The sequence below is a fragment of the Bactrocera dorsalis genome, chromosome 1 (genome assembly GCF_023373825.1).
Source record: "Bactrocera dorsalis isolate Fly_Bdor chromosome 1, ASM2337382v1, whole genome shotgun sequence".
Lineage (NCBI taxonomy): Eukaryota > Metazoa > Arthropoda > Insecta > Diptera > Tephritidae > Bactrocera > Bactrocera dorsalis.
The window spans coordinates 20,132,687-20,159,181 of NC_064303.1; the positions used below are offsets into that span (position 1 = coordinate 20,132,687).

Genomic DNA, 26,495 nt, shown 5'->3' on the forward strand with positions numbered 1-26,495 from the left:
TTTTATCTTACAGATTTTCGTTTATTTTCGAAAGTGTATTTTATATGTTTACATTGAATTAAAAAAACGCGATTTAGCTTAGCGTAAAAGAACACATAAAAGTATTTCAACTATACAGCAGGAGTGAAGCTTATGTATGAAGACTGTAGCTGCTGACTTTGCCGTTATCATCCAATGTTGTCGTGGCTGCCTTGTAGCCTACGCGCTTGCCGTTGATGTCGTAGTTCTCGCTTTCACCAGTCGAAAGTTCTTTAAAATTTTTTACTTGTCCATCGGGACCAAACTGTTAGAAATAAAAAGATAAATAAAATATGATTGAAAGCTCATCGCAGAAGTAAGAAAATTCTTACCTCTGATTGTGAAGACCATTTCGAAGCCTTTTCCCAAGATTTAGTTTTAAAACCACCAGCAGAACCGCCAAAACCGCCTGAAAGACCGGCATTGCTACCATAACCTGCTGACAAGTCAGCCAATTGACTGCCGCCAGAGCGTACGCCACCGTAGCCTATATCTTGGGCCTGCGCTTTAGCCAAACGCTCGGATTCGGCAATGTAATGATGCAAGCCTGAAGAACCTGCACCAGCAGACAAACCTGAACCTGCACCGAATGAAGAATCTGCACCAAAACTTGAACCGAATTTAGAGTTAAAGCTAGATTCAGCACCAAATTGTGAGCCAAATTTGGATTGTGCGCCAAAGCCACTGCCGAAACCAGCACCCTGTGTAAGCGCAGCATTGCTGGCCGCACCGAATCCACTGCTTGCACCATGTTGTGCTCCAAATTGGCTTTGAGCACCAAATCCATGATGAGCGCTGTATCCACTTTGAGCACCGAAGCCGCTTTGGGCGCCAAAATGACTTTGGGAACCAAAGCCAGAATTGGCAGCTGTAAGAGCACCTGAACCTAAAATAAGATATGGGTGGAATAAAGTTTCAGTTTTTTAGGATAAATAATAATATTTTTGAACCATACCAAGACTACCGAAACCTGTTTGCCCTGTAGTCAATCCACCACTTAACAGATTGCTTAATTGCGAAGCTGTGTTTGAAGCAGCAGAGTGTTGAACGTAAGATGAGTGGGAGCCACCAACTGATGGTACAATAACTTGAGGTTGAGCTGCAGTGGTTACTTTACGATACTTAACATATGACTCATGACCTGAAGGAGCAATTATTTGAACGGGTGCAGCTTGTTGAATGCGTTCTTCTTTAATGGTTACGTATTTTTCGGAGCCACCCGATGGTGCGGTGTATTGAATTACAGGCACTGCTTGGCTTTGTACGCGTCTTTCTTCGTGGTGAACATAGTTTTCAGCACCACCGCTGGGCAAAGTGTATTGAATAACAGGCTGGGCAGCAACGCGACGTTCTTCATGGCGATAGTAGTTTTCAGAGCCCCCACTTGGTGCCGTGTACTGAATAACAGGTTGGCTTTGTGTACGACGTTCCTCATGATGTACATAGCTTTCGTGGCCACCCGATGGTGCATATGTAACTATTGGTGTTGCAGTTTGCGATTGTACACGACGTTCCTCGTGGTGAACATAGTTTTCAGAGCCACCAACAGGTGCGGTATAAGCAACGACAGGTTGACTTTCAGTTCGGCGTTCTTCATGGTGGATATAACTTTCATGACCACTGGAGCCACTGCCCGAAGCGACGACTTCCGGTATGACTTGCTGATGAACATTTTCGGTTTGTTCTGAAAAACTGTTTGATGCACCACCTGAGACCGGTATCACAACAGAAGCTCCGTTGCTGGCACCGGCGGCAAAGTTTGAGTTAGCGCCGAATGATGAACCAAAACTCGCTGATTGACTTGCACCGAACGAGGCAGCGCTGTTACTGGATGCACCGAAAGATGAAGCACTTGCCAATTCAGCAGCCGAAAGAGCTGAAAGACCAGCTGAACTTTGAAGACCAGCTGAACTTTGTAGACCAGAATAACCACCGCTACCGTAGCTGCTGCTGCCATAACCACTGCTGCCATAGCCGCTGTTACCACCAGAAAGTCCGACAGTGCCCACACCACCATAAGAGCTGACCTCTTCAAAGGAAGCTACGTCACCTAACTTTTGTTTAGCCTCTTGAACAGTTTGTTGGTGTTGACTGTAGTGTCTAAAGGCGATAAGGCAAGTATTTTAATAAACATGTTTGTTTAGATTTTATTCAACATTAGTATTATAATTTAACGAAACCAATATTTTGTTTTAGAAAATTTTGTACCAAGCCAATTAGGAATATAGATAAACGTGACTAAATTATTCCTTTATTGTTTAGGTACTTACAATTTGTGAAAATCACGCCTTAAAAAGGAATAAAGAGATTGAAGTAAACACATGTTATTAAATTTGTTTTAAGACGAAAAAAGTTAGAAAACTATGTACATAGATATAAAAAGTAAAACATTTCCATGATTATGAGATTACCACATGAGTATAATTTTACCTGTTCTCGAGCTCTTCTGAAAAAAAAGAAATATTGTTGTAATAAATTTAATTGCTTCACAATTCAATATGCTTATATAATTATAAACAAGTAAGGATGGTTAAGTGCGTATATAACCGAACATTTCGTACTTTAGCAAGTTGTCGGGATGAAAGTTTGTTAGTTTTATGGGGTCAAGGGCAAGTTTCTATCCATTCTTTGTGCAAATTTATCCGAATATATTCATTAGCGCTTGATTTCTCCTCTTGCATCCTCCTGACAGTAAAATTTATTGTCTTTGGGCCATTCAGTTATTAGTTTATTGCAGTTTTAGTAGTTTTTAAATAAAACATTTGTATGGGGAGAGGTTGGGGTTATAATCCGATTTCATACATTTTCACAGGGTGAGTAGATCTCAAAAAGTTATGCTTCCAACGTAATTGGTTATTATGGCTTGAATGGTTTAGAAGATATATACATTCAACTTATTATAGGGCGGGGCCACGCCCACTTTGAAAAGTATAAATGTCCCTTCTTAATGCAATTTTTTGTAGTAAATAACAGCCTTTGCTTTACTATGAAGCTCAGTTATGACACTGCATTGGTTTTCGATTAACGGCGTCTTGTGGGCGTGGCAGTCATCCAATTACCCCCATCTACGAATTTGTCCATACTTTTTTGCCAGGAACACGTGTATCATCATTAACGTATCTTAATTTTTACTCAAGTTATCGTTATCAGTCAATATTTCAACAGTTCTCATCATCCTGATCATTTATGTATATATACTGGGGTGTTTTTTTGTAAACTATTCATTTTTTCGTCATGAAATTTCCTTGAAAATACCCTGAAAAAATTCCTTGAAAATTGGACCTCTTAATATTAACTTTAAGAACTGAACCTAGGCATCCAAAAATTTTCCCTTGAAAATACACGACAACCGTGATTTTTTATACTCTCGCAACAAAAGTTGCTAAGGAGAGTATTATAGTTTTGTTCACATAACGGTTGTTTGTAAGTCCTAAAACTAAAAGAGTCAGATATAGGGTTATATATACCAAAGTGATCAGGGTGACGAGTAGAGTTGAAATCCGGATGTCTGTCTGTCCGTCCGTCCGTCCGTCTGTCCGTCCGTCCGTGCAAGCTGTAACTTGAGTAAAAATTGAGATATCATGATGAAACTTGGTACACGTATTTCTTGGCTCCATAAGAAGGTTAAGTTCGAAGATGGGCAAAATCGGCCCACTGCCACGCCCACAAAATGGCGGAAACCGAAAACATATAAAGTGTCATAACTAAGCCATAAATAAAGATATTAAAGTGAAATTTGGCACAAAGGATCACATTAGGGAGGAGCATATTTGGACGTAATCTTTTTGGAAAAGTGGGCGTGGCCCCGCCCCCTATTAAGTTTTTTGTACATATCTCGGAAACTACTATAGCTATGTCAACCAAACTCTATAGAGTCGTTTCCTTCACGCATTTCATATACAGTTCAAAAATGGAAGAAATCGGATAATAACCACGCCCACCTTCCATACAAAGGTTATGTTGAAAATCACTAAAAGTGCGTTAACCGACTAAAAAAAAACGTCAGAAACACAAAATTTCACGGAAAAAATGGCAGAAGGAAGCTGCACCCAGGTTTGTTTTAAAAATTAAAAATGGGCGTGTCGTCGCCCACTTATGGACCAAAAACCATAACTCAGGAACTACTCTACCGATTTCAATGAAATTCGGTATATAATATTTTCTTAGCACTCTGATGACATGTCCGAAATATGGGTGCAATCGGTTCACAACCACGCCTTCCTCCAATATAACGCTATTTTGAATTCCGTCTGATGCCTTCTCTCTATAATATATACATTAGAAACCAAAATAAAAAAAATATGAAAATGACGGATAATGAAATCTCGATTATCACTTTATCATGCGAGAGTATAAAAATGTTCGGTGACACCCGTACTTAGCCCTTCCTTACTTGTTATCTTTAAATTTCTATAGCTCAGAGGTATTTTATGCCAGTGACTTTAGACGCATATTCCTCGGAATTGTACACTCTACAAAAGTGCCCATTGCAACAAAGTCGTAACTCACACCACCGAGGTAGTACGGGGCTCTAAACCTGATTTTTCCAACGCAGTTCACATTTTTTTGTATATATCTCGTAAATGACAAGAGCTACAGAAAAAATGTTCGTGACGAACTTGTAGGAATTTTTATTTTCTACAAAAAAGGTCTAAGCGCAAAATTGATATCATTAATACTTCTCGAGTTATTCGCCTTTTTAAATAAGGCTCTATGGAATTTTCATAGATGGTTTGTAATAAAAAACCTATGAAAATTCCATACAGCCTTGCTTAAAAAGACTTTCGGGAGATCTTAAGAGTATTGCAGATGATATTTGCGAATAATTTCTAAGCCTGTTTAATGAGTTTAGGTATTTCTAAAAATCGAAAAATGTTAACTAAACCATAAGATAGTTCAAGGATTATAGTTACATATGTGTATCAAAACTAACAATAAACTGTATGTATGAATATGGCCTTAAAAGCCTTTGGGTTGACCGAAAGATTCAACAGCAAGCACTAAAGTATATTCAAGTGTCAAAAGATTGTTAAACAGTAAACAGTTATCATGATATGTCATCTAATCGTTTTCGAGTTTTTAGTATCGAAGTTAAGCCACCTTTGCTATCTTTATTTACAATGAACAAAAGATAATCTCATGTTTTTATAAAAGATTGTTTTCTGATAAGAAAAAATTTCTAACTAACATTTTATATTTTATTTCTTTTTCTCTATATTTGGAATCAAATAGCGACCCACAACACAAATATATCACTCAAATTTTTTATTTGGTTTAGATGAAATACTCTCACGACAAAGGCATTGCTATAGCTATAGATTATATCGAATAAAAAAACAATTTTTTAATTAAAAAAACGCCATTTCATTTCCTTGCCAAGGACTTTTCAGCCACTTTGGGACATTCATATGTTGATGATACGGGGTTAGGTGTTGAGGATACGGGATTAGGTATTTTAAGACCCTTGCCATATGTTGGAAACATTGCTTTAAAATTGATATTTTGTAATGATGTATGTATGTACATATGTATGTTATGTAAACAAAAAAATCTCAACTGGCGCAGTTAATTCAGTATAATTTCTCTCTATCTTTTATGTAGCGTCGCTCAGAAATAGATTAAGCAAACTAACTAATTACATAATAATCTATATATGCTTACCTAATATACCAAGAAAAATAGTATATGTAAATATGTATGTATGTATATACTCGACTATACGGAGCAATGTACGTCCGGCATTACTGCATTGGCGAGATTGTCTGCCAAGGTCAAAAGTTATCAGTAATCGAAACCAAAATGATACGACATTTAGTTGCTTTGCACACGTATGGACCTAATCTTGCGTACGTAAATGCATGTACTTTTGAATTTTAAAGAATATTTTTACGCGTATAATGCATTTTAATAAAGAAATATATGTATGTTCAGCATGAAAGGCTGACTGTTACTTCGTTTTTGTACCTTATTACGAGTATTATAGCATACAGTTCTATGGCTCTTTTATGGTCAACTATAGGAATAATAACTTTTAACTACACTGTTGAAACCAATAGCACTACGAAAAAAAATTCATTGAAAACTTATAATTAAATTTCGGGTAAACAATAATTACAGTCGCGTGATTTTAAAAGAAACAAGTAAGGGAGGAATAGTTTATGCACTCGTTAATTGTTTGGATCAAACCCGGGGCCGGGGAAACATATTTAGGTGTTGGCAAAAATGTAGATTTAATAAAAAATTGTTCAAAAGAATTCCATAATCATTATTCGACGAAAATGTGAAAGAATTACAAACGTTTTTGTATACATAGTTTGCTTCATGCAAGAAATATTGGTATTCAAGTCAACTTAGTAGACTCAAATGAGATATATGTGATATAAACTCCATGTGGATACAATAAATATATCTGGTGTATAAATAAAATATCAACTAGTGAAACGTGAATCATTATACCAGGAATATAGAGGTTAGACCACGGTCTAAATCATATTATTTTTATGAAATCCTCTTAATTTTTTTGAAATATTACTTAGTTTGACCAACATAAACGGCTTATAGTCAGTGGTCAGCTGAAGTCGGAAATCAGCCGATATGTATATTTGGGCTAAAAACAGGTCTGGCCTAATTGCGTTAGCTTCTGGCATTACTTAAGTATATTCGCGGACATGTTTCCATGCCATTTTATGAAGATAACACATTACTGATCGCCATATGAGGCATAAAGTCTGCTGTACAAGAGCCGTTCCAAAGTAAACAGAATTTTTTGAATCTAGCACCATCTATATGTCGACTGGTGCGTTAGAATCTGCTATCTTTATCGATTGTCCAATGAGAATTTCATGATATTTCATTGATTGGAAGTGAAGTTATTGCGTTTTAAGTGTCAGTATGTTTGTGTTATCGGTGCGAAAATGAGCTTCGAACAAAGAGACAACATTATATTTTGTTGTAAAATTGGTAAAAATTTTACCGAATTGATGAAACAAGTTTATGGCGATGATTTTCTATTCCGTAGCAGTATGCACGAGTGGTTTCAACGTTTTCAAAGAGGTCGTGAGGATATAAATGACGATCAACATGTGTGCCAATCAAAATCCGTGATCACCGGAAATTCCATCGAAACTGTGCGTGAATTCATCAAAAATCAGCCGAAATCATCATTGAAATTCATGGAAATGGAATTGAACATCTCCAAAACATCGATTTATCGCATTTTGACCGAACATTTGGGCTTACGAAAGGTGTGTGCACGGTTTGTTCCGCACAAATTGACTGACGACCAAAAATTGCTCAGAATCCAACATTCGAAGGACGATTATTTGACCAAAAATCACATTTTAACCGTTAACCACTCCCCGTTTTCACCTGATATGGCACCGTGCGACTTCTTCCTTTTCGGAAAAATGCATTTTTCCATGAAAGAAAAGCGTTATGCCAACGTAGAGGCCATTCAAAAGGCTCTCTCTATGTATACTCATCCATTAGGTGCACAAAACTATTATACCTTGTCTAAAAACTCGCAATTTGATATGCCTAATGAACAATTTCGTTCAAATAATATTATATACTATATATATTGTATGTTTGTATAATAAAATATCTACTTTAATTATTCCGATGATATATTTTTATTTGAAAAAGTTGGCTCATCAAAGAAACAATCAAAATCAGTCAATTCTTTCTCATAATTCCATTTTTATTATTATACGCCAGGATAATAAACCTCTCTTCGTATGCTGTTTAAATTCATTTAGAATAACATACTAATTTTAATTCAGTTTTTATTTTTGTTAACTCCCGTTTGCAACTTGCTTAATATACGAAATATGTTTTTTTTTTATATCAAAGTAAACGATTTGGGTCTTCATTAATATGAATTTTGTTAATTTACCTGCAGAGACTACGCAGACACAGATTGCCAAAACAATGGCTGTGAATACCTTCATCTTTGTGTTTACACAATATAATTAACTTTTCACTTTTTATAAAATCTTTTGGGGCACCACAACGTCTTCTCAACGTCGCAAACTTTTTATTAATGAATTGAAAAGTGAATGTTATAAAGGTTTACAACTTATGGCTCGGAGTTCTTCTCAAGCTTTTTATACACATGTACGTATGTACGAATGCTGGTGTGAGTATTTTCAGGAGATCTCAAAACAGTGTTCTGATAAGGAACTCGATGGTGTTGTGTTGGAAATAGAGCGGATCGCATTGTTGGTCACAATAGACACATACATATATATATGTACATATTCTATGTACTGTGAGTATGTAATCAAGTATGACTTTGAACGATGAAACTGAAATTAATTAATACCTTTTGACCTAGAACAAAAAACCTCCATCGAAGATAATAAATATTCATCTCAGCTACTATAGAGTACCAGATTAGCTATATACAGTGCACTGGCAGTAACATGAACATCGTCTAACGTGAACAGCGCTTAACGTGAACACACTTTTTTCTTGTATGACTACTCTGTATCGTGAGCAAACTCTGAAGGCTCGGTAGCGTGAAGAAATTTTTTTCCATCACATAAACTCTGAAATACATTAAATTTGATATTTAAAGTTCGGGCAATTCCCTGACATTGATAAGAATACTAGAGAATCCTACGCCACACCTAGAAAGGACAAGCAAATACTTGTTTTTCAAACTTTATGGGTAGAAATTTCACAATCAATGGTTGAAAAGTGAAATAGAGAAACTGCCGGCATGAGAGGCAATTGAATATAAAATATATCAATGTACTTAGCCGCTTAAGGGAAACAGCAGTTCTTAAGCTGTTAGAAAAAAAACAGCTGAAAAAGATGACCGACTTTTTTAACGTGAGCTCACTTGGATTTTATTTGTTCAAGTTACTGCGAGTGTACTGTACATATGTACTTGTACACGCATGTATTATGGAATATTATTATTATGTAGTATAGCACTCGTACTTAAGTAGAGTTGTATATACATATGTATATTATGTATGTATATATGACAATGATTCTATTTTAATATGTTTATGTATACACATTTAATTTTGTAGTCATCTGAACGTTAAGTGCAAGGAGAATTCTATTTATTGCCACTCGCATCCTTCATGACAAAATATAGCACATATATTTACATTAGTGTAAGGCAGTTATTCTACCAATTATTAGTTTTATATTAAAAACGAATTTTGTTCGTTTAAAAATACAACCCAAAATCTATAATGAACATTTTCCTGAACCAAATCAAAATACAGGGTTTGCCCGGACTAAGACTTAAGCCCTTGATTTCGATCGTGCGGTTCGTATGGTAGCTATATGCTATAGTAAGCCGATCTGAATAATTTCTTCGTATATTACATAATTACCTTAGCAAATAACCTGTGGCAACTTTTGTGAAGATACCTTGTCAAATTTGAAAGTTTTCCATACAAGTACTTGATTCCAATCGTTTAGTTTGTATGGCAGCTATATGTTTTATTGGTTCGGTATCAGCAATTCCGACAAATGAGCAGCTTCTTGAATAGAAAATGACGTTTGCAAAATTTTAAAACGATATCTTAAAAACTGAGGGACTAGTTCGTGTATATACAGACAGACGGACATGGACATATATATGTATATATATATATACATATGCTATACTAAAACTTTCAAAATACGCTCTTCTGCTCATTGAAGGCGTCACGGAATAGCCTTGAGAGCCGAGGTGCATGCTGCTTGGATCCCCTCTGTTGTCTCAGAAAGACAAGCATTCATTGGCCTTTCCAGGCAAGGAAGCAAAAAAAAGTCCGGGAGCACCACATCTGGGCTGTAGGGTGGGTGTGAAAGCGTTGGAATGCCGGCCTTGGTTATATAGCTATTCACAAGAAAGGCGGTGTGAGCCGGGGCGTTGCCGTGGTGCAACTTCCGCGGCTGCGATGTCTTCTCGGACCCGATTGACCCTTCGTTTGAGTCTCCTGAGGACTTTTACTTTAAATTTGGCATTGACGTTTTGGCCAGGAGGACACCGAAATACACCACTTCTTGCTAAAGCAACAGCTGGGTAAGCCTGATTGTTCATATCAAGCGTCTCTGGAGAAACAGGAAAAAGAAAACTATAGAAATTTAAACATTCTATCTATTTAAAAATGTCTATTGTAAGAATGAATATTAAATGGATTAATAAAAATTTTTTTTATGTAAAATTTTTGTGTGTTTTATTGAGCTGAATTTTTCCATTTTTATATTACAGTCTGTCAAGTAAGAGCGTGGTCGCGTAATTTATAAAAAAAAATTATTTTATGAAACTTTCATATTGATATACATTGTGTATATGTGTACATTGTACACATTACAAACAATGACGCAATTTGGACAATAATATGTCCAGTCACCCCCGGCGTCGATAATTGCCTGGCATCTCCGAGGCATGCTTTCTACTAATTTGACGGCGTATTCTAGTGGCAAGTATCTCCAGATCCGACGAATTTCGTAAGCACGAAGCTTCTGTTTAATATATGCCCACACATTTTCAATAGGGTTTGCATCGGGCGACTGCGACGGCCAATCCAATGTAACGATGCCAGATTGAGTTTTCCACTGAGTACAGAGCTTGCTGCGGTGTTTAGGATCGTTGTCCTTCTGCAGAATCCAATCTTAATTTTTTCTGATGAACCATCGTTTGGCAGATAGCAGTAAAGCCTTTTTGTAGATTTTTATCATTTTCTCGGCATTTAGGTTGTCAGTAAAGAGGTACAAAGTGCCGAATCCCTGCTTTGAGAAGCAGCCCCAAAGATGCACCTTTATTCCATGTTTTACGGTCCGCTGAACAAGCCTATTGGTGGAAGTTGGCCAGGCTCGTGTGAGGACAGAACGTGCCCATATAGAAAATAATAAGTAAAAATGGCATTTTCAAAATCTCTATCACTATTCTCATGCGCCCAAGCGAGTCGCTTTGTCACACGTTTTTCAGTCAACAGAAGCTTCTTCATTGTGTTGCGCCATTTCAGATCATGAGTATGAAGAAGGGTTCGGATAGTTTCGTGAGATATATATCTAAGCCTTTTATCATTAAATTTGCTTGTCCTTGCCGCAGTGTTAAAGCAGGATTCCGCGAAAACAGATTCACTATCATTTTTTCATCTTTTTTGTTCACTTTTCCTAACGAACCACGTTCTGGTAAATCTGCGACATTTTTAGCCACTATTATTGCTGTATCCATTTATGTACAAATGCCTTGGACTTTCTCATATATTTAGCAGCCGCTGATTTCGAAATTTTGGGACCTTTCGGGTGGATGCTGCAAAGGAACACAGCTTCGTAGCGCGACGCGTACTTAGCACTCGTGGTGTTTAACGTGATTCTCTTTCAAAAGATCAACGACTACGGAACCTTTGTTGACAATCCATCAAGGACAAAGCTTCCCTCTATCGGCTCGCGAAGGAAATTTTTCACTAACTGTCGGTAAAGTCAACCACGCTCTTACTTGACAGACTGTATACATAAAAACAAATGCAGAACTTTTTTTTTTCTGTGTACAGTGTAATCAGTCGCCCATTAGCAAGTTTGAAGTGACTGCTACCTGAGGATGTTCTTAAATTAGATCCGGATTCGTTAAACATTTTTGTCTGCTTTACTAAATCTATATATATAAGTATGGATATAAGAGTACATAGCAACATTCCGCTTTCTGCAATTCAGAACAGCCTTCACCATATTTATGTCATGGTGAATCTTATCACCAATTCCTTGGGCTTGATAGCAACGGTACTTAATTAAAGAAGAACTGGAAAAATACAATGAAATTTAATACAGAAAAAACTTTGCCCACATAATCAAGGTTATCAGCGCCACGTAGCAGCAGTTTCATGGATCGTTAACTTAACTTTTTATTTTACTTTTTGTGTCAAAAGATTTCAAATTGATATCCTGTTATTATATGGTTTTTCGGTTATTTGTCCAAAAGCGAATGTTTCACAAATGAAGTCTAGGACAGGCGTACCGATGATTCTAAAATGTTCAACAATTTGGTCGGCATATGTACGTATGTATGTGTTTTCGGTTTTAAAGGATACGTATAAAGCGCTACCAAGCTCGTATCTGCCAATACTAAACACCTTTGAAAAGTCTTGACATAATCTACAAAACGACGCTATGCATGATTAGTTTGGATATTGCGTTCAACAGTTATAGACGTGTAAACATAAAAGTTCACTAATACCGAAATTCGCGCTATTTTAAAGTTTTCCTTTGTGAAAGGCAAGTCCGTTAGAGAAACGTTCCGTGAGATTAATGGTGTTTTGCGGGATGGTACTATATCACTTCCGACTGCGGAGGAATGGTTTCGACGATTCAGAGCGGGTGAAAACGACACCATGGTTAAGCCACCCAGCGGAAAACCTGTTACGACGGTTGACGGCCGGGATTGACGACCAGGAAGGTTTTGCTGTGTGTTTGATAGGACTGAAAGAGAATCATCCACTATAAGCTGCTCTCGCATGACCAGACGCTTAATTCTACCATCTACTGCGAACAACTGGACCGCTTGAAGCAGGCGATCGACCAGAAGCGTCCAGAATTGGCCAACCTGAAGGGTGTAGTGTTCCATAAGGCCAACGTCAGACCACAAACTTCGTTGATGACTCGTCAGAAGCTACGATAGCTCGAATGGGGGGTTTTATCCCCATATAGCCCGCACATAGCGCCAAGTGATTACCATCTGTTCTTGTCTATGGCGAATTTATGAATTTTTGTCGAATTAAACAAGAAGAACCAATGAAGTGTAAAAATTTAATTCATATATCATATAACTTTACTATTTGTCTGTAGTTAATTTAGTGCTTTTTTATTTGTTTACTTATTCACAAATTGATAATGAACGAAAGCCTTGACTTTAAAAATTTGTTCGAACAAATAACAAGTAAGGAAGCGCTAAGTGCAGGTGTAACCGAATATTTCATATTTTTGGAACTTTCTAGGAATAAAACCGGGTAAATAGTGGTACATAGTATGCGGTATAAAGTCAACTGGAAGTTCGAAAATATTTCTATTATGTTTGTGCAATCATGGCCATGCATACCTTACCACTGAAAATTTTCAGGTATTGTGCAAATTTGACTATACTTTTTATAGCGGTACTTTTTGCGGTATAGACATTTTTTATTTAAAATTAATGACATGTTATTTAAAGGTTAGTGAGCTTTACAAAATGAGCTCGAAATGTAAGAGACTGTCATGCGATGAAAAAATTATATTTTTTATTTTTTTTATATATTTTCATTTACATTAAAAATGACAACCGTTATGTGAACAAAACTATTATACACTCTAGCAACATGTTGCAAAAGTATAAAAATAAATCAGCGGAAACGAGAGTACACATAGGTATAATACATACATACATATGGCATGTATGAATGTTGTACATACATAACAAATACGCATTTGTATACCATCGGTAATAATAATAATAATATGTCTAACGCTTTGGATGAGACAATTTTTTTTTATATTTTTATTATTGTCCTCTATCAGTTGCTATTTTTAAAACACTTAGCTAATTTCATTGATACTCGTACGACTTCACTTATGCTCTACGCACCCACACATATAGCTTTATGCGAAGTAGATTCATGAATTCAAGAGATTATAGCTCAATAACTTAGCACAGTTGTTTTGTTTTCCGATAGTACCCGCAAGGATTATACAATATTTTTAATATTTCCTAGAATTACATATGTGTGGAATACATAGAGAGCGCCACGACATGACTGCAAGATAGTAATTTGTAAATGACGTCGTGAAGCGACGTAAGAAGGCAGCGACATAACAATGGCCGGCATGTACACAAAATAACACAGCTTTCCATTTTGTATGTAGTCAAACATATTAGTGGCATCACTCCTCTCTACTGTCGTTGGCAAAATTCGAAATATTTTGAAATTCGCGAGAGCGGCAACTGAGACTTGAAGTAGGGCAGCTGTCTAAATAACTGTGTCTTCCGATATTCCAAGTTTGACTGTTAATCGTTGATTCTCAAGTAGAATTTTCTTTATTTTGTTGATGTTGATGGCGGTCCTGGAAATGGTTCGTCGTTCAATAATAATTCAAAATATACATATAACTCACATCTTTGGCATACAAGCATACTGTTTTCAGGAAAGAATTTGCTTCGACTTTCAATATATGTCTCACAAATTGGCCGATATTTTCGACAAATGTTCGCTGTAGGAACTGGCGTTCATATATAATATATTCGTTATCTTTAGGTTTGAACAGTTGTTGTCCGATATGCGCAAAACAAACTCTTACTAGTAAAATACGCCCTCCCGTTTTCACAAAGATAATGTAAAGGAAACCGACCGTTGAGAAATCTTTGTATTAAGTATATGCCGAATATGGGAAGCCTCTATCTGATTTAACGCATTTTTAACGTTAGAGCAGAAGACTTTAAGTCTCTTCAATAAAGTCCGTAAAAGTGGTTCTATGCGCAGTATAAGGCACTATGTACAAGTCCGAATTCGGAACTTTAGAGCACTGTAATGCTTTATTCGCATTCTAGCGAAAAGTCGTATTTCTTGAACCTTTTGGATAGACGTTCACTTACCTGGGCGCTGAATTCCTTCAAAGCTATCAAGTACCCGGGCCCTGATGGCATCATACCGGCGGAACTGCAACGGACGGTTAAGGTGTCATTAGCTGACCACCATCTACGCAAACTGTGAAAGAAGGTTATATGTTGAAGAACTGGAGACTGGTTAAGTTAGCGTTTTACCAAGAGCCAGAAAGAGCTGTGACTTGATGTCAAGGATTTCAGGGCCATTAGACTCGTTCTGTAGAAAACGTTGGAGATTCTTATAAATCTGTACGTTGGGAACATAATACCGACGTGTAAACTGTCAAGTGCTCAGCATGACTATAGCCAAGTCGATCGACAAAGCTTTGCGCGATGTAGTGTCAACGTTGTATCAAACTGGGTGAATAAAAGCCCCCTAGTCGCCAACTCAAGTAAAGGGTGATTTTTTAAGAGCTTGATAACTTTTTTTTAAAATAATAAAAATTTGCAAAATCTCATCGGTTCTTTATTTGAAACGTTAGATTGGTTCATGACATTTACTTTTTGAAGATAATTTCATTTAAATGTTGACCGCGGCTGCGTCTTAGGTGGTCCATTCGGAAAGTCCAATTTTGGGCAACTTTTTCGAGCATTTCGGCCGGAATAGCCCGAATTTCTTCGGAAATGTTGTCTTCCAAAGCTGGAATAGTTGCTGGCTTATTTCTGTAGACTTTAGACTTGACGTAGCCCCACAAAAAATAGTCTAAAGGCGTTAAATCGCATGATCTTGGTGGCCAACTTACGGGTCCATTTCTTGAGATGAATTGTTGTCCGAAGTTTTCCCTCAAAATGGCCATAGAATCGCGAGCTGTGTGGCATGTAGCGCATCTTGTTGAAACCACATGTCAACCAAGTTCAGTTCTTCCATTTTTGGCAACAAAAAGTTTGTTAGCATCGAACGATAGCGATCGCCATTCACCGTAACGTTGTGTCCAACAGCATCTTTGAAAAAAATACGGTCCAATGATTCCACCAGCGTACAAACCACACCAAACAGTGCATTTTTTCGGGATGCATGGGCAGTTCTTGAACGGCTTCTGGTTGCTCTTCACCCCAAATGCGGCAATTTTGCTTATTTACGTAGCCATTCAACCAGAAATGAGCCTCATCGCTGAACAAAATTTGTCGGACGTAAAGCGCGAAACACATTTCGAACCGAACACTGATTTTGGTAATAAAATTCAATGATTTGCAAGCGTTGCTCGTTAGTAAGTCTATTCATGATGAAATGTCAAAGCATACTGAGCATCTTTCTCTTTGACACCATGTCTGAAATCCCACGTGATCTGTCAAATACTAATGCATGAAAATCCTAACCTCAAAAAAATCACCCGTTAAATCTGACATGATTTTACCCATTAGGAGGTATAGGATCCTAAACATGCCTCTTCCCGATTTCGGGGTTAATGTTCAACTTGTTGATAATGTGAATTACCTACGGCTATCTTTGATAGCAAGCTTTCTTCGAGGCCAATTGCTTAGGAAAGTGTTAGAGAGACATCGGTTGCCTTATATTGTTATAGAGGAATTATAAGGAGAAGGTGGGGATTTCCCGTTCTGCAATATGGTGCAGAGGCATGGACGATGACAACAGCTGATGAGTCGACGTTGCGAGTTTTTGAGGAAAAGTTCTGCGAAAGATTTATGGTCCTTTGCCCGTTGGCCACGGCGAATATCGCATTCGATGCAACGATGAGCTGTATGAAATATACGACGACATTGACATTGTTCAGCGAATTAAAAGACAGCGGCTACGCTGGCTAGGATATGTTGTCCGGATGGACGAAAAAACTCCAACTCTGAAAGTATTCGACGCTGTACCCGCCGGGGGAAGCAGAGGAAGAGGAAGACCTTCACTCCGTTGGAAGGACTAGGTGGAAAAAGACTTGGCTTCGCTTGGAATATCCAATTGGCACCACGTAGCGAAAAGATGAAACGACTGCCGCGCTGTTGTTAACTCGGCTATAATCGCGTGACTACGCCAGTATAGAAGAAGAAGAATATGTACCATAAAAATCATATACAAAATTTTCACTCACAAAGTATGTGTGCTTATGTATTTCAAGACTGCCCGACATAAATAATGATTTGAAGCTTAAAGCTACCCCAATAATATACATTCACGAATATTTCTTTACAAAGCTACACAATTAATAATAAATACTTATAGTGTATTGCTTTATATTTAGTATAAAAAATTGTTTTATAAGTATTTCGTTGAATTTAAGATTGCACCCTGTATGTGGTGATTTTGCCATTGTCATTGATTGTAGTCTGCGCGCCCCGCTGACTTGTCTTCTGACCATTAATGTCGGAGCTACTCGAAAAGGAGCTAACCGAAACACCTTTGTAGCCGCCCGGAGACGATGATCCACCAAAGCGATTGGTTATATTCGGGATATCCTGGAAAAAAACACAATCATTTTAATATATAGAATTGTTCTTGTGCAATTTTTAATTACCGGATTTTCTGGACTGATATTGGCAGTGTGATAAGATCCACCAGGTCCTATGGATGCTGCAGCGATAGCATGATTGGGTGCGTAACGATTGGATGCACCGTATCTGTTGCCACCACCATAGTAGGTGGGACGGTTAGCATTATGGAAGTACGCCTGTTGTTGAGCAATTTGTTGCTGAATACGTCTGAGATAGTATATGTAAGCACGAAATAAAAGTTAAGACAAATTCACAATTTAAATATATGATTTATAAATATTTTAATTCATCAACTGTAGGGGACAGTTTGATTAGTCAATGAAATTTCAGGAAAATTAGTTTTAGTGTAAACTAAACATTTTTTAAGAATATTTCCTCAAATTTCAATTCAATTCTCATAGTCATAGTTAAAAGTTAAGTTCAAGAGTAACCGATTTGTACCATAAGTAAAGAGTTAGGTCAGACAGCCACTATTCACAAGCCTCTTTTGAGTTTAACTTGAACAGGTGGTAATCCCTTGGCGCTATGTCTAGGCTATATGACTAACAGCACCACAAACTCATGAACTTTTAAGGAAACTTCTACTTTGAAATATTGGATCAATGCATTTTAGACCTCTGTGATGGTATCTTACTCAAAATTGGAAAACCGTATAAAATCTTTATCATTTAGCAACTTTTCCTTTTAAGTTATTAGTTAATTAAATTTTTCACATCATTTACTAATCAAACTGTCCTTATACCATAGTTATGCAATATAATTTACTTGTCGTCAGGCAAAAGAGATGCATCAGCAGTGGCCATAGCTTGGCCGGAAGAATAAACCGAAGCAATAGCGCTAAGAAAATACATAGAGCAAAGAGCTTTCAATGGATGAGAGAGTTAGTTAGCAAAGCATATTAGTTAGAGACCAGGAAACCATTTCAACAAAAGTAGTCTTACATATGTATGTTGTAAAAATTTATATGTGTATGTACATTTATATGTTTTCAGCGATTTATTATAGAAAAATCAAGAGACGTTTACTCACTGATGCTGTGCGGCATGGTTGGCTAGAATTTGGGCAGTCAGCTGTTGATGGAATAGGTATGGATCTATGAAACCAAAATCGGGTGCATATCCGTAATCGTAGTCGTCATAACCACCGCCATAGCCTCCGGCGCTACCACCTGCACCAGCATAGCTGCCAGAGCTACTTCCTGCATATCCGCTGGCATATCGCTTGCGATTGCGTACTAATGGAATAGAAGATTTTAGTCTATTTTGTGATCGGCTTTGCGATTTAATTTGTGTACCTCCGTCTGCGGTCATTACGAAAACTGCGACAGTACAAACCAATAGAATCTTCCACATATCGATTGAGAGTTGTCTGAAACATAAATATAAATATTTGTTTTTTTTTTAATAGAATGTATAGAAATATTTCAGTTATCACGTTTCCTTGTAAGAAACAGAGCGGCAACAGAATAAGAAAATGTAATATATAGCAACAGTGGCGGAACCAAGGGGTGGTGGTTGTTTTGAGTATCAATTCTGTATCAGCCGCTGTATAGCAAAAACTCAAACTGTTCAGATGCATTTTTTACAGCATGCGTGTAGAAGGATATAAAAGTATGTTTGTCTTCACTTTTATCGATCAGTTTAAATGACAGCTACATACATATATTCGTATGCTAGAATGGTGCAATCATTATGATTGGATATTGTAAAATTTCCTTGGCTATTTATCAATGGTGAATTTCGTAAAGATACAGCGTCAATAAAAAATTCCCATACAAGGAATTGCGACAGAGCATTTAGTATATTAAAAAATACTATACTATGTGCTATAGTAATCCGATCTGAACAATTTTTTCGGAGATTATATTATTGCCTTAAGCAGTAATCCATGTCAAATTTCGTGAAGATACCACGTCAAAAGCAAACGTTTTCCATACCAGCACTAGATTCCGATCGTTCGGTTTGTATGGCAGCTATATGTTATAGTTAACCGATCTGAACAATTTCTTCTGAGATTATATTGTTGGCTTAGAAAATAATCTATACCAAATTTCATGAATATATCTTGTCAAATGCAAAAGTTTTCCATACCAGCACTAGATTCCGATCGTTTGATTTATATGGCAGCTATATGCTATAGCTAACCGATCTCAACAATTTCTTCGTATATTCCGTTATTATCTTAGAAAATAACCTGTGCCAACTTTTGTGAGTATATCTTACCAAATATGAAAGTTTTTCATACAAGAACTTGATTCCGGTCGTTGAGTTTGTATGGCAGCTATATGTTATAGTAGTCCGATATCGACGGTTCCGTTAAATAAGTAACTTCTTGAAGAGAAAATGACGTTTGCAAAATTTCAAAACGACATCTTAAAAACTGATGGACTAGTTCGTATATATACAGACGGACAGACAGACAGACGAATAGGTGCATATTATTCGAATGCTTCAACGATTACTTCATAATTCCAAATGTTTAATTATATACTTAATGTTGATTTTAGAATATGATGTCATCGCATCTTGTCTGTATTCAATTAAAAAACGCTTACATCTTTCACGAGTTTTTGTTTTAATGTGGTTTAACTTACACCTTCTAGTATAATGACTTAAAAATTTGGGCACTTTTTGCAATAGATGAAACATATATACTTATATTTGGTATATGGGCGCTTAATTTAAGTAAAGTATCAAATGCTCTGTCGAGCATTTTGAAAAGATATGAAATGTCGATATGTACTTTCAAATACAACCCTTATATGGGAAGAAGTGTAGTATTAGTACAGACACTATATCTCTGAAGAGTTGAAAATATTTTATTTGATGCACAGGTTTTTTAACGAACATTAAAATAATACCATAATGTCAAAACCGAAATTGGGATGATTTTCAAAAGAAATGAACGTGTTTTGCATTATGTACAAAAATTAAGAAAAATAACATTTTGCGCTGCACTGCATTAGCATTTGCTCAATTTATTGCAAAATACCACATCATCAATCATTCATTAATTAATTGTTCGTGATGTTTGCTAAGTACTTCTGTGCAGGTTTAGTTTCAAAAAATGCTATTTATAATTACATGTAATTAAAAAAAGATATACTCGTGAAATGGAAGATGCAATTAAATTTGATTTATAATTATTACACATATACTATGTACACAAATAATTTTGTGTACTTACTTAAATATAATGTTTGACAAATCTCATAAAATCTTAAACTTTTTTCTGATCATTCTAGTTGTTTCCCCAAAAGAATATTCGTATAATTCATAGTAACTTTCGTTCTTTGACATATTCATATTATTTACGGTTTCAGTAGAACTTCTACATAGGGAACCTCATGAGGACACAAAATAAACTTAGTTATATAAAAAGCTTGTAATATACACACGATAGATTTGTTTGAAAAGATCGAAATGCAATTACGCCTGAATATTTTGCTTACCATCTGCCTATACATCAATTGCAAACGGAGGAATTATCACAAACTGCTAGTGATGACACTCTGACTATTAATATTTATCATACAATTTTTTAAGTCGAGTCATCCCCTGTATACAAAAAAATATAAAAAAATGGTACATGCATCCACACTATATGTATGTATAAATATATAAAATTATTGAATAACACCACTGACAATACGTACAATTTTGTAAACCCCAAACGAAAAACTAAAAACAAAAATAACATAAGTAGAATATTCATAGACCCCTCGTGGAGATGATACGGAAAAACCAAACCACTCGAAAAGTTACTAAATTATACTCTAATTTCACTGAAATGTTGGTGGCTGAAGGCAGCAGTGTTGTTGCTGTCTCCTTAACCGGTTCAAAATGACGTGTTATAATTGCTGTTTATCCAACACGAGCGAATGCTTTGCTTAAGTGTCTTCCATATATGTATGTATGTAAATATGTACAAGTGTTCATTAGAGTGGGGCGATTTTTTTCTATTAAATAGCGTATGCGGGAAATGTTTGAAAGATCATTCTGAACAACTTTGCCTAAGATATTATGGGTCTAAGACCGGTCTCGAGCCAACGATATTTTAAGTTTAATTTAATTTTTCGTGATTGTAAAAATATCTTCGACCGTTTTTGAGATATATGAATGAAATTTAATACAGTTTTGAGATCCCGCCAGTTCGGATAACATTGTCACATATCCCCTATACAACCGATTACTCAGTTACTTTATTTTCCCGTTGTCTGCATTCAATTAAGAAGCTAAGAACACGTTATTTTGCAAACTGTGAGGAGTTTTTTGCGAGGGAAAGAAATAATTGATTAAAGCGAAATTTCTAGGGTTTATAGTTATGTATTTAAACAACATTCACTAATATTTTGGATACGAAATCTTTTATATTGTTCCTTTGGGAAGCAATTGGCCGTTGCTTCTATAAAAAAAAAATAATTTTAAGCTTCCAAAGCAGGCTCCGCCCTTAAACAAGATTTACAAGACTGCGTGTTTATTCATTGGATAAATGTTATCTCTTAAAATCTTTCTTTAATTCGGAACTCATTAAAAACTTTAATAATAATTAATTAGTAAACAGCTGATTCGAATATTGATTTCGCGTATGTTCGAAAAGACAAAACTCCAATCAGATTCTGTGACACCATTGAAAATCAGAATTGGTTTGCAATGCTGACAGCTAAGCAATTCTGTCTTGGATTGCACAACACCCCTGATTATCAATCGAATTCTATTCTATGAAAACACAGATTTCACATGAAACGATATTGCGTAATAGTTGCAGAATTGAAGCATTTTGATTGTCAGCAGAAATGATTACAAACTAAATGTTTACTACAAACTCAAAAAACAAAAGTATGAGCATGAATTATGATGAAAATCAATAAATTGAATGTCGTCATTAGTATATTATACAATATTATTCAGTTGGCAATTGATGTATGGCTGATAGTTAGAAAAATATTATTCATATTTTCATATATTCAAGCGTAATTGCCTTCCGATCTTTTCGAACAATTCTATCATACTATGTATGTATGTATATTACGAGTTTTCTATTTAATGAAGTTTATTTTTGTCCCATTGAGATTTAATACATGGAAGTTCGGCTGAAACCAATTAAACGTTTGTTTCTATGAGAGTAGAATAATTAAGTACTGCTTAGTTAGACTTAACTTTTTAAAGACCCATGTAACAATACTCCAGTGTCGCAGTATTTTTTCGTGGCTTATAGAATTTCGAGCGATGCGAGCTTTGTGTAAACAGGAAAAGTAGAAAGATATTACAAGCTTTAATAAAACATTATTTTTGATGAAAACGATATTTGTGGTACAAAAATGTGGCTTGATGTAGTAAAAATCAACTTTTACCGTACTTCAAGGCAAGTATGTATGTCTGTGTATCAATTTAATACACAAAATTTTAACGCTCCAAAACCCGCGAAATTTCCATATTACAATTACAAGGTGCGTTCCAAAGTAAACAGGACTTTTTGGATCTAGCGCCCCCTGGTGGCACTATCTATATGTCGACTGGTGTATTAGAATCTGCTATCTTTATCAATTGTCTAGTCAGAATTTCATGACATTCATTGGAAGTGAAGTTATTGCATTTTAAGTGTCAGTATGTTTGTGTTATCAGTGCGAAAATGAGCTTCGAATAAAGAGCTAACATTAAATTTTGTTTTAAAATTGGTAAAACTTTTACCGAAACGTTTCAATTGATGAAACAAGTTTATAGCGATGATTGTCTATCCCGTAGCAGAGTGCACGAGTGGTTTCAACGTTTTCAAAGTGGTCGTGAGGACATAAATGACGATCAACATGTGGGCCAATCAAAATCCGTGATCACCGGAAATTCCATCGAAACTGTGCGTGAATTTATCAAAAATCAGCCGAAATCATCATTGAAATTCATGGAAATGGAATTGAACATCTCCAAAACATCGATTTATCGCATTTTGGCGGAACATTTGGGTTTACGAAAGGTGTGTGCACGGTTTGTTCCGCACAAATTGACTGACGACCAAAAATTGCTCAGAATCCAACATTCGAAGGACGATTATTTGACCAAAAATCACATTTTAACCATTAACCACTCCCCGTATTCACCTGATATGGCACCGTGTGACTTCTTTCTTTTCGGAAAAATGCATTTGCTCATGAAAGGAAAGCGTTACGCAGTCGTAGAGGCCATTCAAAAAGCTTGCGCCGGCATACTGGCGGACGTACCGGTCAACGAGCTAAAACACACGTTCGACGTGCTTTTGGACCGTGCAAAAAGCTGTAGTGAAGCAGAAGGAGATTATTTCGAATAAAATAAATTGATTTTGCCGAAAAACCATTTTTTCTGTTTTTGTTTTTTAAAGTCCTGTTTACTTTGGAACGCACCTTGTATTATTATTAATTTTAATTTATGAATTTCGCTGAACTGACAACTTTCTTGCTATCAATGTTTTCGAATAAATTGTAGTAATTGATAATTTTACGTACATACATATATTCAAATATATTTCTTATATACATATGTATGTTCTTTTATGTACATATGTATATAGAAGTATGTAGTGCACAAATCACGATCTTGTCGTATAAATTCATCTTAGGCGTTACTTCTATATGTATATTTACCGCACGTTTTTAGTTTTGCAGGAAAATCAAAAACAAAACAAGCAATAAAAACAAAAATCAATAAATATAAAAAAATCATTCTTACTTACGACAGCAATGCCAAGCTTTACAATGAAACCTATTCAAGGGTATGCCTGTTCAACGCGCTTTCCGGTGGCTGATCACAACGATGCTGGTTCAAGATCAAAGCCGAAAAAATTACCTAGCGCATGCGAAAACACAGAAACAAAGTTGTCTGCTTAAGCGAACAAGAAGCGTCTTTATGTACAATACACAAAATTAATTGTTTCGTTAGCGGAGAATGCTGCAAATTGACTGAATCTACGTAAAGCAATGAAATAAAACTGGCAGAGCAGCGCCACTGGAAATGACGTATCACAAAATCAGAACATCTCACTAAATCGCTGCTAACCTTAGCTAAGGCCGGGCTTATAGCGGAACGATGAGCCAGTTGGCGATTATGAATATACATATGTATGTATGTATATACTTATATGCATATATGTATGTATATAAATATGAATTTGAATGTGTTAGCATATTTGTTTTGATTTCAATAGTAAATTTTTAGTAAAATGCTATTGACAATTTAGAAAGTTTAGTTTTTGAATAAGAAAGTGTCTTATCGGTGTTATACAGTTATAACACATGGCTCCTCTATCATCAAATCTGTAATTTGGTAATTTATTAAAAATTGTGTTCTACTAGGTCCTATCGCACTTTTTTAGTAGTTTTTCACATAACTTATTTAGATGAGCGGGATAATATTCCGATTTCACCCATTTTCAAACTATCGGATGGGATACCATTAGATCTTTCTATACCCTGAACAGGTTATATTAAGTTTGTCACGAAGTTTGTAACACGCAGAAGGAAGTGTCGGAGACCCTATAAAGTACATACTTACATATATAAATGATCGGAATGTTGAGCTGAGTCGATTTAGCCATGTCCGTCTGTCTGTCGGTATATATACGAACTAGTCCCTCAGTTTTTAAGATATCGTTTTGAAATTTTGCAAACGTCATTTTTTCTTCAAGAAGCTGCTCATTTGTCGGAACTGCCGATATCGGACCACTATAACATATAGCTGCCATACAAACTGAACGATCGGAATCAAGTTCTTGTATGGAAAACTTTCGCGTTTGTCAAGATATATTCACGAAATTTGGTATAAATTATTTTCTGTACTGTGCACTGTAATTTCCGAAGAAATTGTTCAGATCGGCTCTATATTGCATATCGCTGCCATACAAACTGAATGATAGGAAAAAAGTTCTTGTATAGAAAACTTTTGCATTTGACGATATATCGTCACGAAACTTAGAACAGATTATTTTCTAAGCCAACAATGTAATCTCCGAAGAAATTGTTCAGATCGGCTCAATATAGCATATAGCTGCCATACAAACTGAACACATATGTATGTAGTTACTAAAAGAAATGCACCTGCGAAGGGTATATTAGCATTCGAGCAGCTGATGTTAACATTTTTTCATGCTTTAAACAAATATGATTATCGGATTTTCTCAATTAAAAACTAGTTTGCCAGGAAATGAGCTATCATATACTGAAGACAGCACAAAACATGCTTAATAACTGGCGACGTCATGTCATGGCAGAAAATCTTCCTACCATAAGAAAAATATGTTTTCGATTCGCCAAGAATTTGAAGAGTGGCTAAATCAACACAAATCTAACATAAAGAAACTGCTATTATCACTTGAGTAAAGCGATAACATAATGTAAACTTTTCGACGTTGGTCACCGCTTAAATAGGCAAATGAAAGAAATCAAATAATAACTACATTTCTATTAAATTTGTGAAGGTGGTTAAAAATTTTACTAATATGCTAATAAAATATCTTAAGCTTAGTTTTTAAAACTAGAAAGTTGCTGTTTAGAAATTTTTAAAAAATTTGTTCGCACAACTAACATATTCGTCACACTGTTGCTGAATAACATTAAACTTTTGTAGTAAACAAATAGCAAAGCCGTGCTATTGTGAATGCAAAATCATTGAATTTGAAATTTTGAATGTTCTCAACTTGATGAAATCATAAAATTAAGTACATACATATGTATATATGTATATTTACACATAAATGTATAATGCTTGTAGCTGTGTGCGAACATCTCTATGCGAGCTTTTGCTTTCGAGAATTGATATTTATGTACAAACACTGGCATTCAAAGGAATTTGTTTACTTATTTACAACAAATGCAATAACCTTTAATTATTTTCGCGAAACGCTACAATTACTTACTTATAAATATGTATATTAATAATTAATTTTAAATTAATTTTTTATACGAATTTTAAAAATTCAAAGAAGCATTTAATAGAAAAAATCAAATATGGGTATACATATATGAAACTTGAAAGCAAACTGCGTCGCATTTTAAATACAAGCTTGTAAATAAGCAAAAAAAAAAAAACAAGTATTTTTACTTCTGAAAATATTGGTGCACATGCGTCTTCATACATACATCGTCGTTGCATACTTGTCGTAAAGTTGCAATTTCACTTGCCATATCGCACCTTTGAAAAAAGGTATGTTATTTTACCGGTTATCAATTAACAGCTACCAATACCATTTAATAAATTATTTTTTGTCATTAGTATTTTCCAAATTTGGCACTCACTTTTTCACTCTCTCTTTATTTCCGCTGCTCTGTTTGCCTTGCACTCTTTGCACACACTATAGAAACTTGAGTTTTTTTGTTGATTGAACTTTTTTCAGCAGAAAAGCTAAATGGGAAACGTCTTCTCTGCGCTTCAACTTGTGCACGATTGAGTCCAACAGGTATTCGGCCAGCTGTTTATAAACCCGGCAAAAGCTA

General features: G+C 35.8%; 3 protein-coding genes across 10 annotated transcripts; 1 reads left to right on the forward strand and 2 right to left on the reverse strand.

Annotated features, from left to right (window-relative positions):
* On the reverse strand, nucleotides 1-8,092 carry LOC105224052 (fibroin heavy chain). Of its 4 annotated transcripts, none has more exons than XM_049449360.1 (6): nucleotides 7,913-8,083; nucleotides 2,449-2,461; nucleotides 2,289-2,306; nucleotides 974-2,118; nucleotides 351-904; nucleotides 1-283 (listed from the first exon to the last, which is right to left on the reverse strand). In XM_049449360.1, the coding sequence occupies exons 1-6, from the start codon at nucleotides 7,965-7,967 to the stop codon at nucleotides 131-133; spliced, it is 1,938 nt and encodes a 645-aa protein (XP_049305317.1). In that variant the 5' UTR covers nucleotides 7,968-8,083; the 3' UTR covers nucleotides 1-130. The 4 variants fall into 4 exon arrangements, with proteins under 4 accessions (XP_049305317.1, XP_049305313.1, XP_049305323.1 ...); XM_049449356.1 differs by having other exon boundaries at nucleotides 2,449-2,464; XM_049449366.1 differs by lacking the exon at nucleotides 2,289-2,306 and having other exon boundaries at nucleotides 2,449-2,464; nucleotides 7,913-8,092.
* Nucleotides 6,651-24,129, forward strand: LOC125776577 (protein GVQW3-like). Its single transcript, XM_049449530.1, has 2 exons — nucleotides 6,651-7,262; nucleotides 23,009-24,129. The coding sequence occupies exons 1-2, from the start codon at nucleotides 6,933-6,935 to the stop codon at nucleotides 23,336-23,338; spliced, it is 660 nt and encodes a 219-aa protein (XP_049305487.1). The 5' UTR covers nucleotides 6,651-6,932; the 3' UTR covers nucleotides 23,339-24,129.
* Nucleotides 16,628-26,491, reverse strand: LOC105224053 (uncharacterized). Of its 5 annotated transcripts, none has more exons than XM_049449459.1 (6): nucleotides 26,298-26,491; nucleotides 18,333-18,406; nucleotides 18,068-18,272; nucleotides 17,804-17,875; nucleotides 17,062-17,245; nucleotides 16,628-17,002 (listed from the first exon to the last, which is right to left on the reverse strand). In XM_049449459.1, the coding sequence occupies exons 2-6, from the start codon at nucleotides 18,388-18,390 to the stop codon at nucleotides 16,823-16,825; spliced, it is 699 nt and encodes a 232-aa protein (XP_049305416.1). In that variant the 5' UTR covers nucleotides 18,391-18,406; nucleotides 26,298-26,491; the 3' UTR covers nucleotides 16,628-16,822. The 5 variants fall into 5 exon arrangements, with proteins under 5 accessions (XP_049305416.1, XP_049305414.1, XP_049305419.1 ...); XM_049449457.1 differs by lacking the exon at nucleotides 26,298-26,491 and adding an exon at nucleotides 25,588-25,631; XM_049449462.1 differs by lacking the exon at nucleotides 26,298-26,491 and adding an exon at nucleotides 23,741-23,940.
* Nucleotides 26,492-26,495: the final 4 nt, after the last annotated feature.

Excerpts from the sequence above, each read along its gene's own strand:
- LOC125776577 (XM_049449530.1), top strand. The coding sequence starts at position 6,933 with ATGAGCTTCGAACAAAGAGACAACATTATATTTTGTTGTAAAATTGGT. Across the intron at positions 7,263-23,008 it reads AACATTTGGGCTTACGAAAG|GTGTGTGCACGGTTTGTTCC; the intron begins GTGTGTGCACGG and ends GGTTTACGAAAG.
- LOC105224052 (XM_049449356.1), bottom strand. The coding sequence starts at position 7,967 with ATGAAGGTATTCACAGCCATTGTTTTGGCAATCTGTGTCTGCGTAGTC. Across the intron at positions 905-973 it reads AACAGGTTTCGGTAGTCTTG|GTTCAGGTGCTCTTACAGCT; the intron begins GTATGGTTCAAA and ends ATCTTATTTTAG. Across the intron at positions 284-350 it reads AATGGTCTTCACAATCAGAG|TTTGGTCCCGATGGACAAGT; the intron begins GTAAGAATTTTC and ends TATTTCTAACAG.
- LOC105224053 (XM_049449457.1), bottom strand. The coding sequence starts at position 25,616 with ATGTTATTCAGCAACAGTGTGACGAATAT. Across the intron at positions 18,273-18,332 it reads CGTAATGACCGCAGACGGAG|TACGCAATCGCAAGCGATAT; the intron begins GTACACAAATTA and ends CTATTCCATTAG. Across the intron at positions 17,246-17,803 it reads TCTCTTTTGCCTGACGACAA|ACGTATTCAGCAACAAATTG; the intron begins GTAAATTATATT and ends ATACTATCTCAG.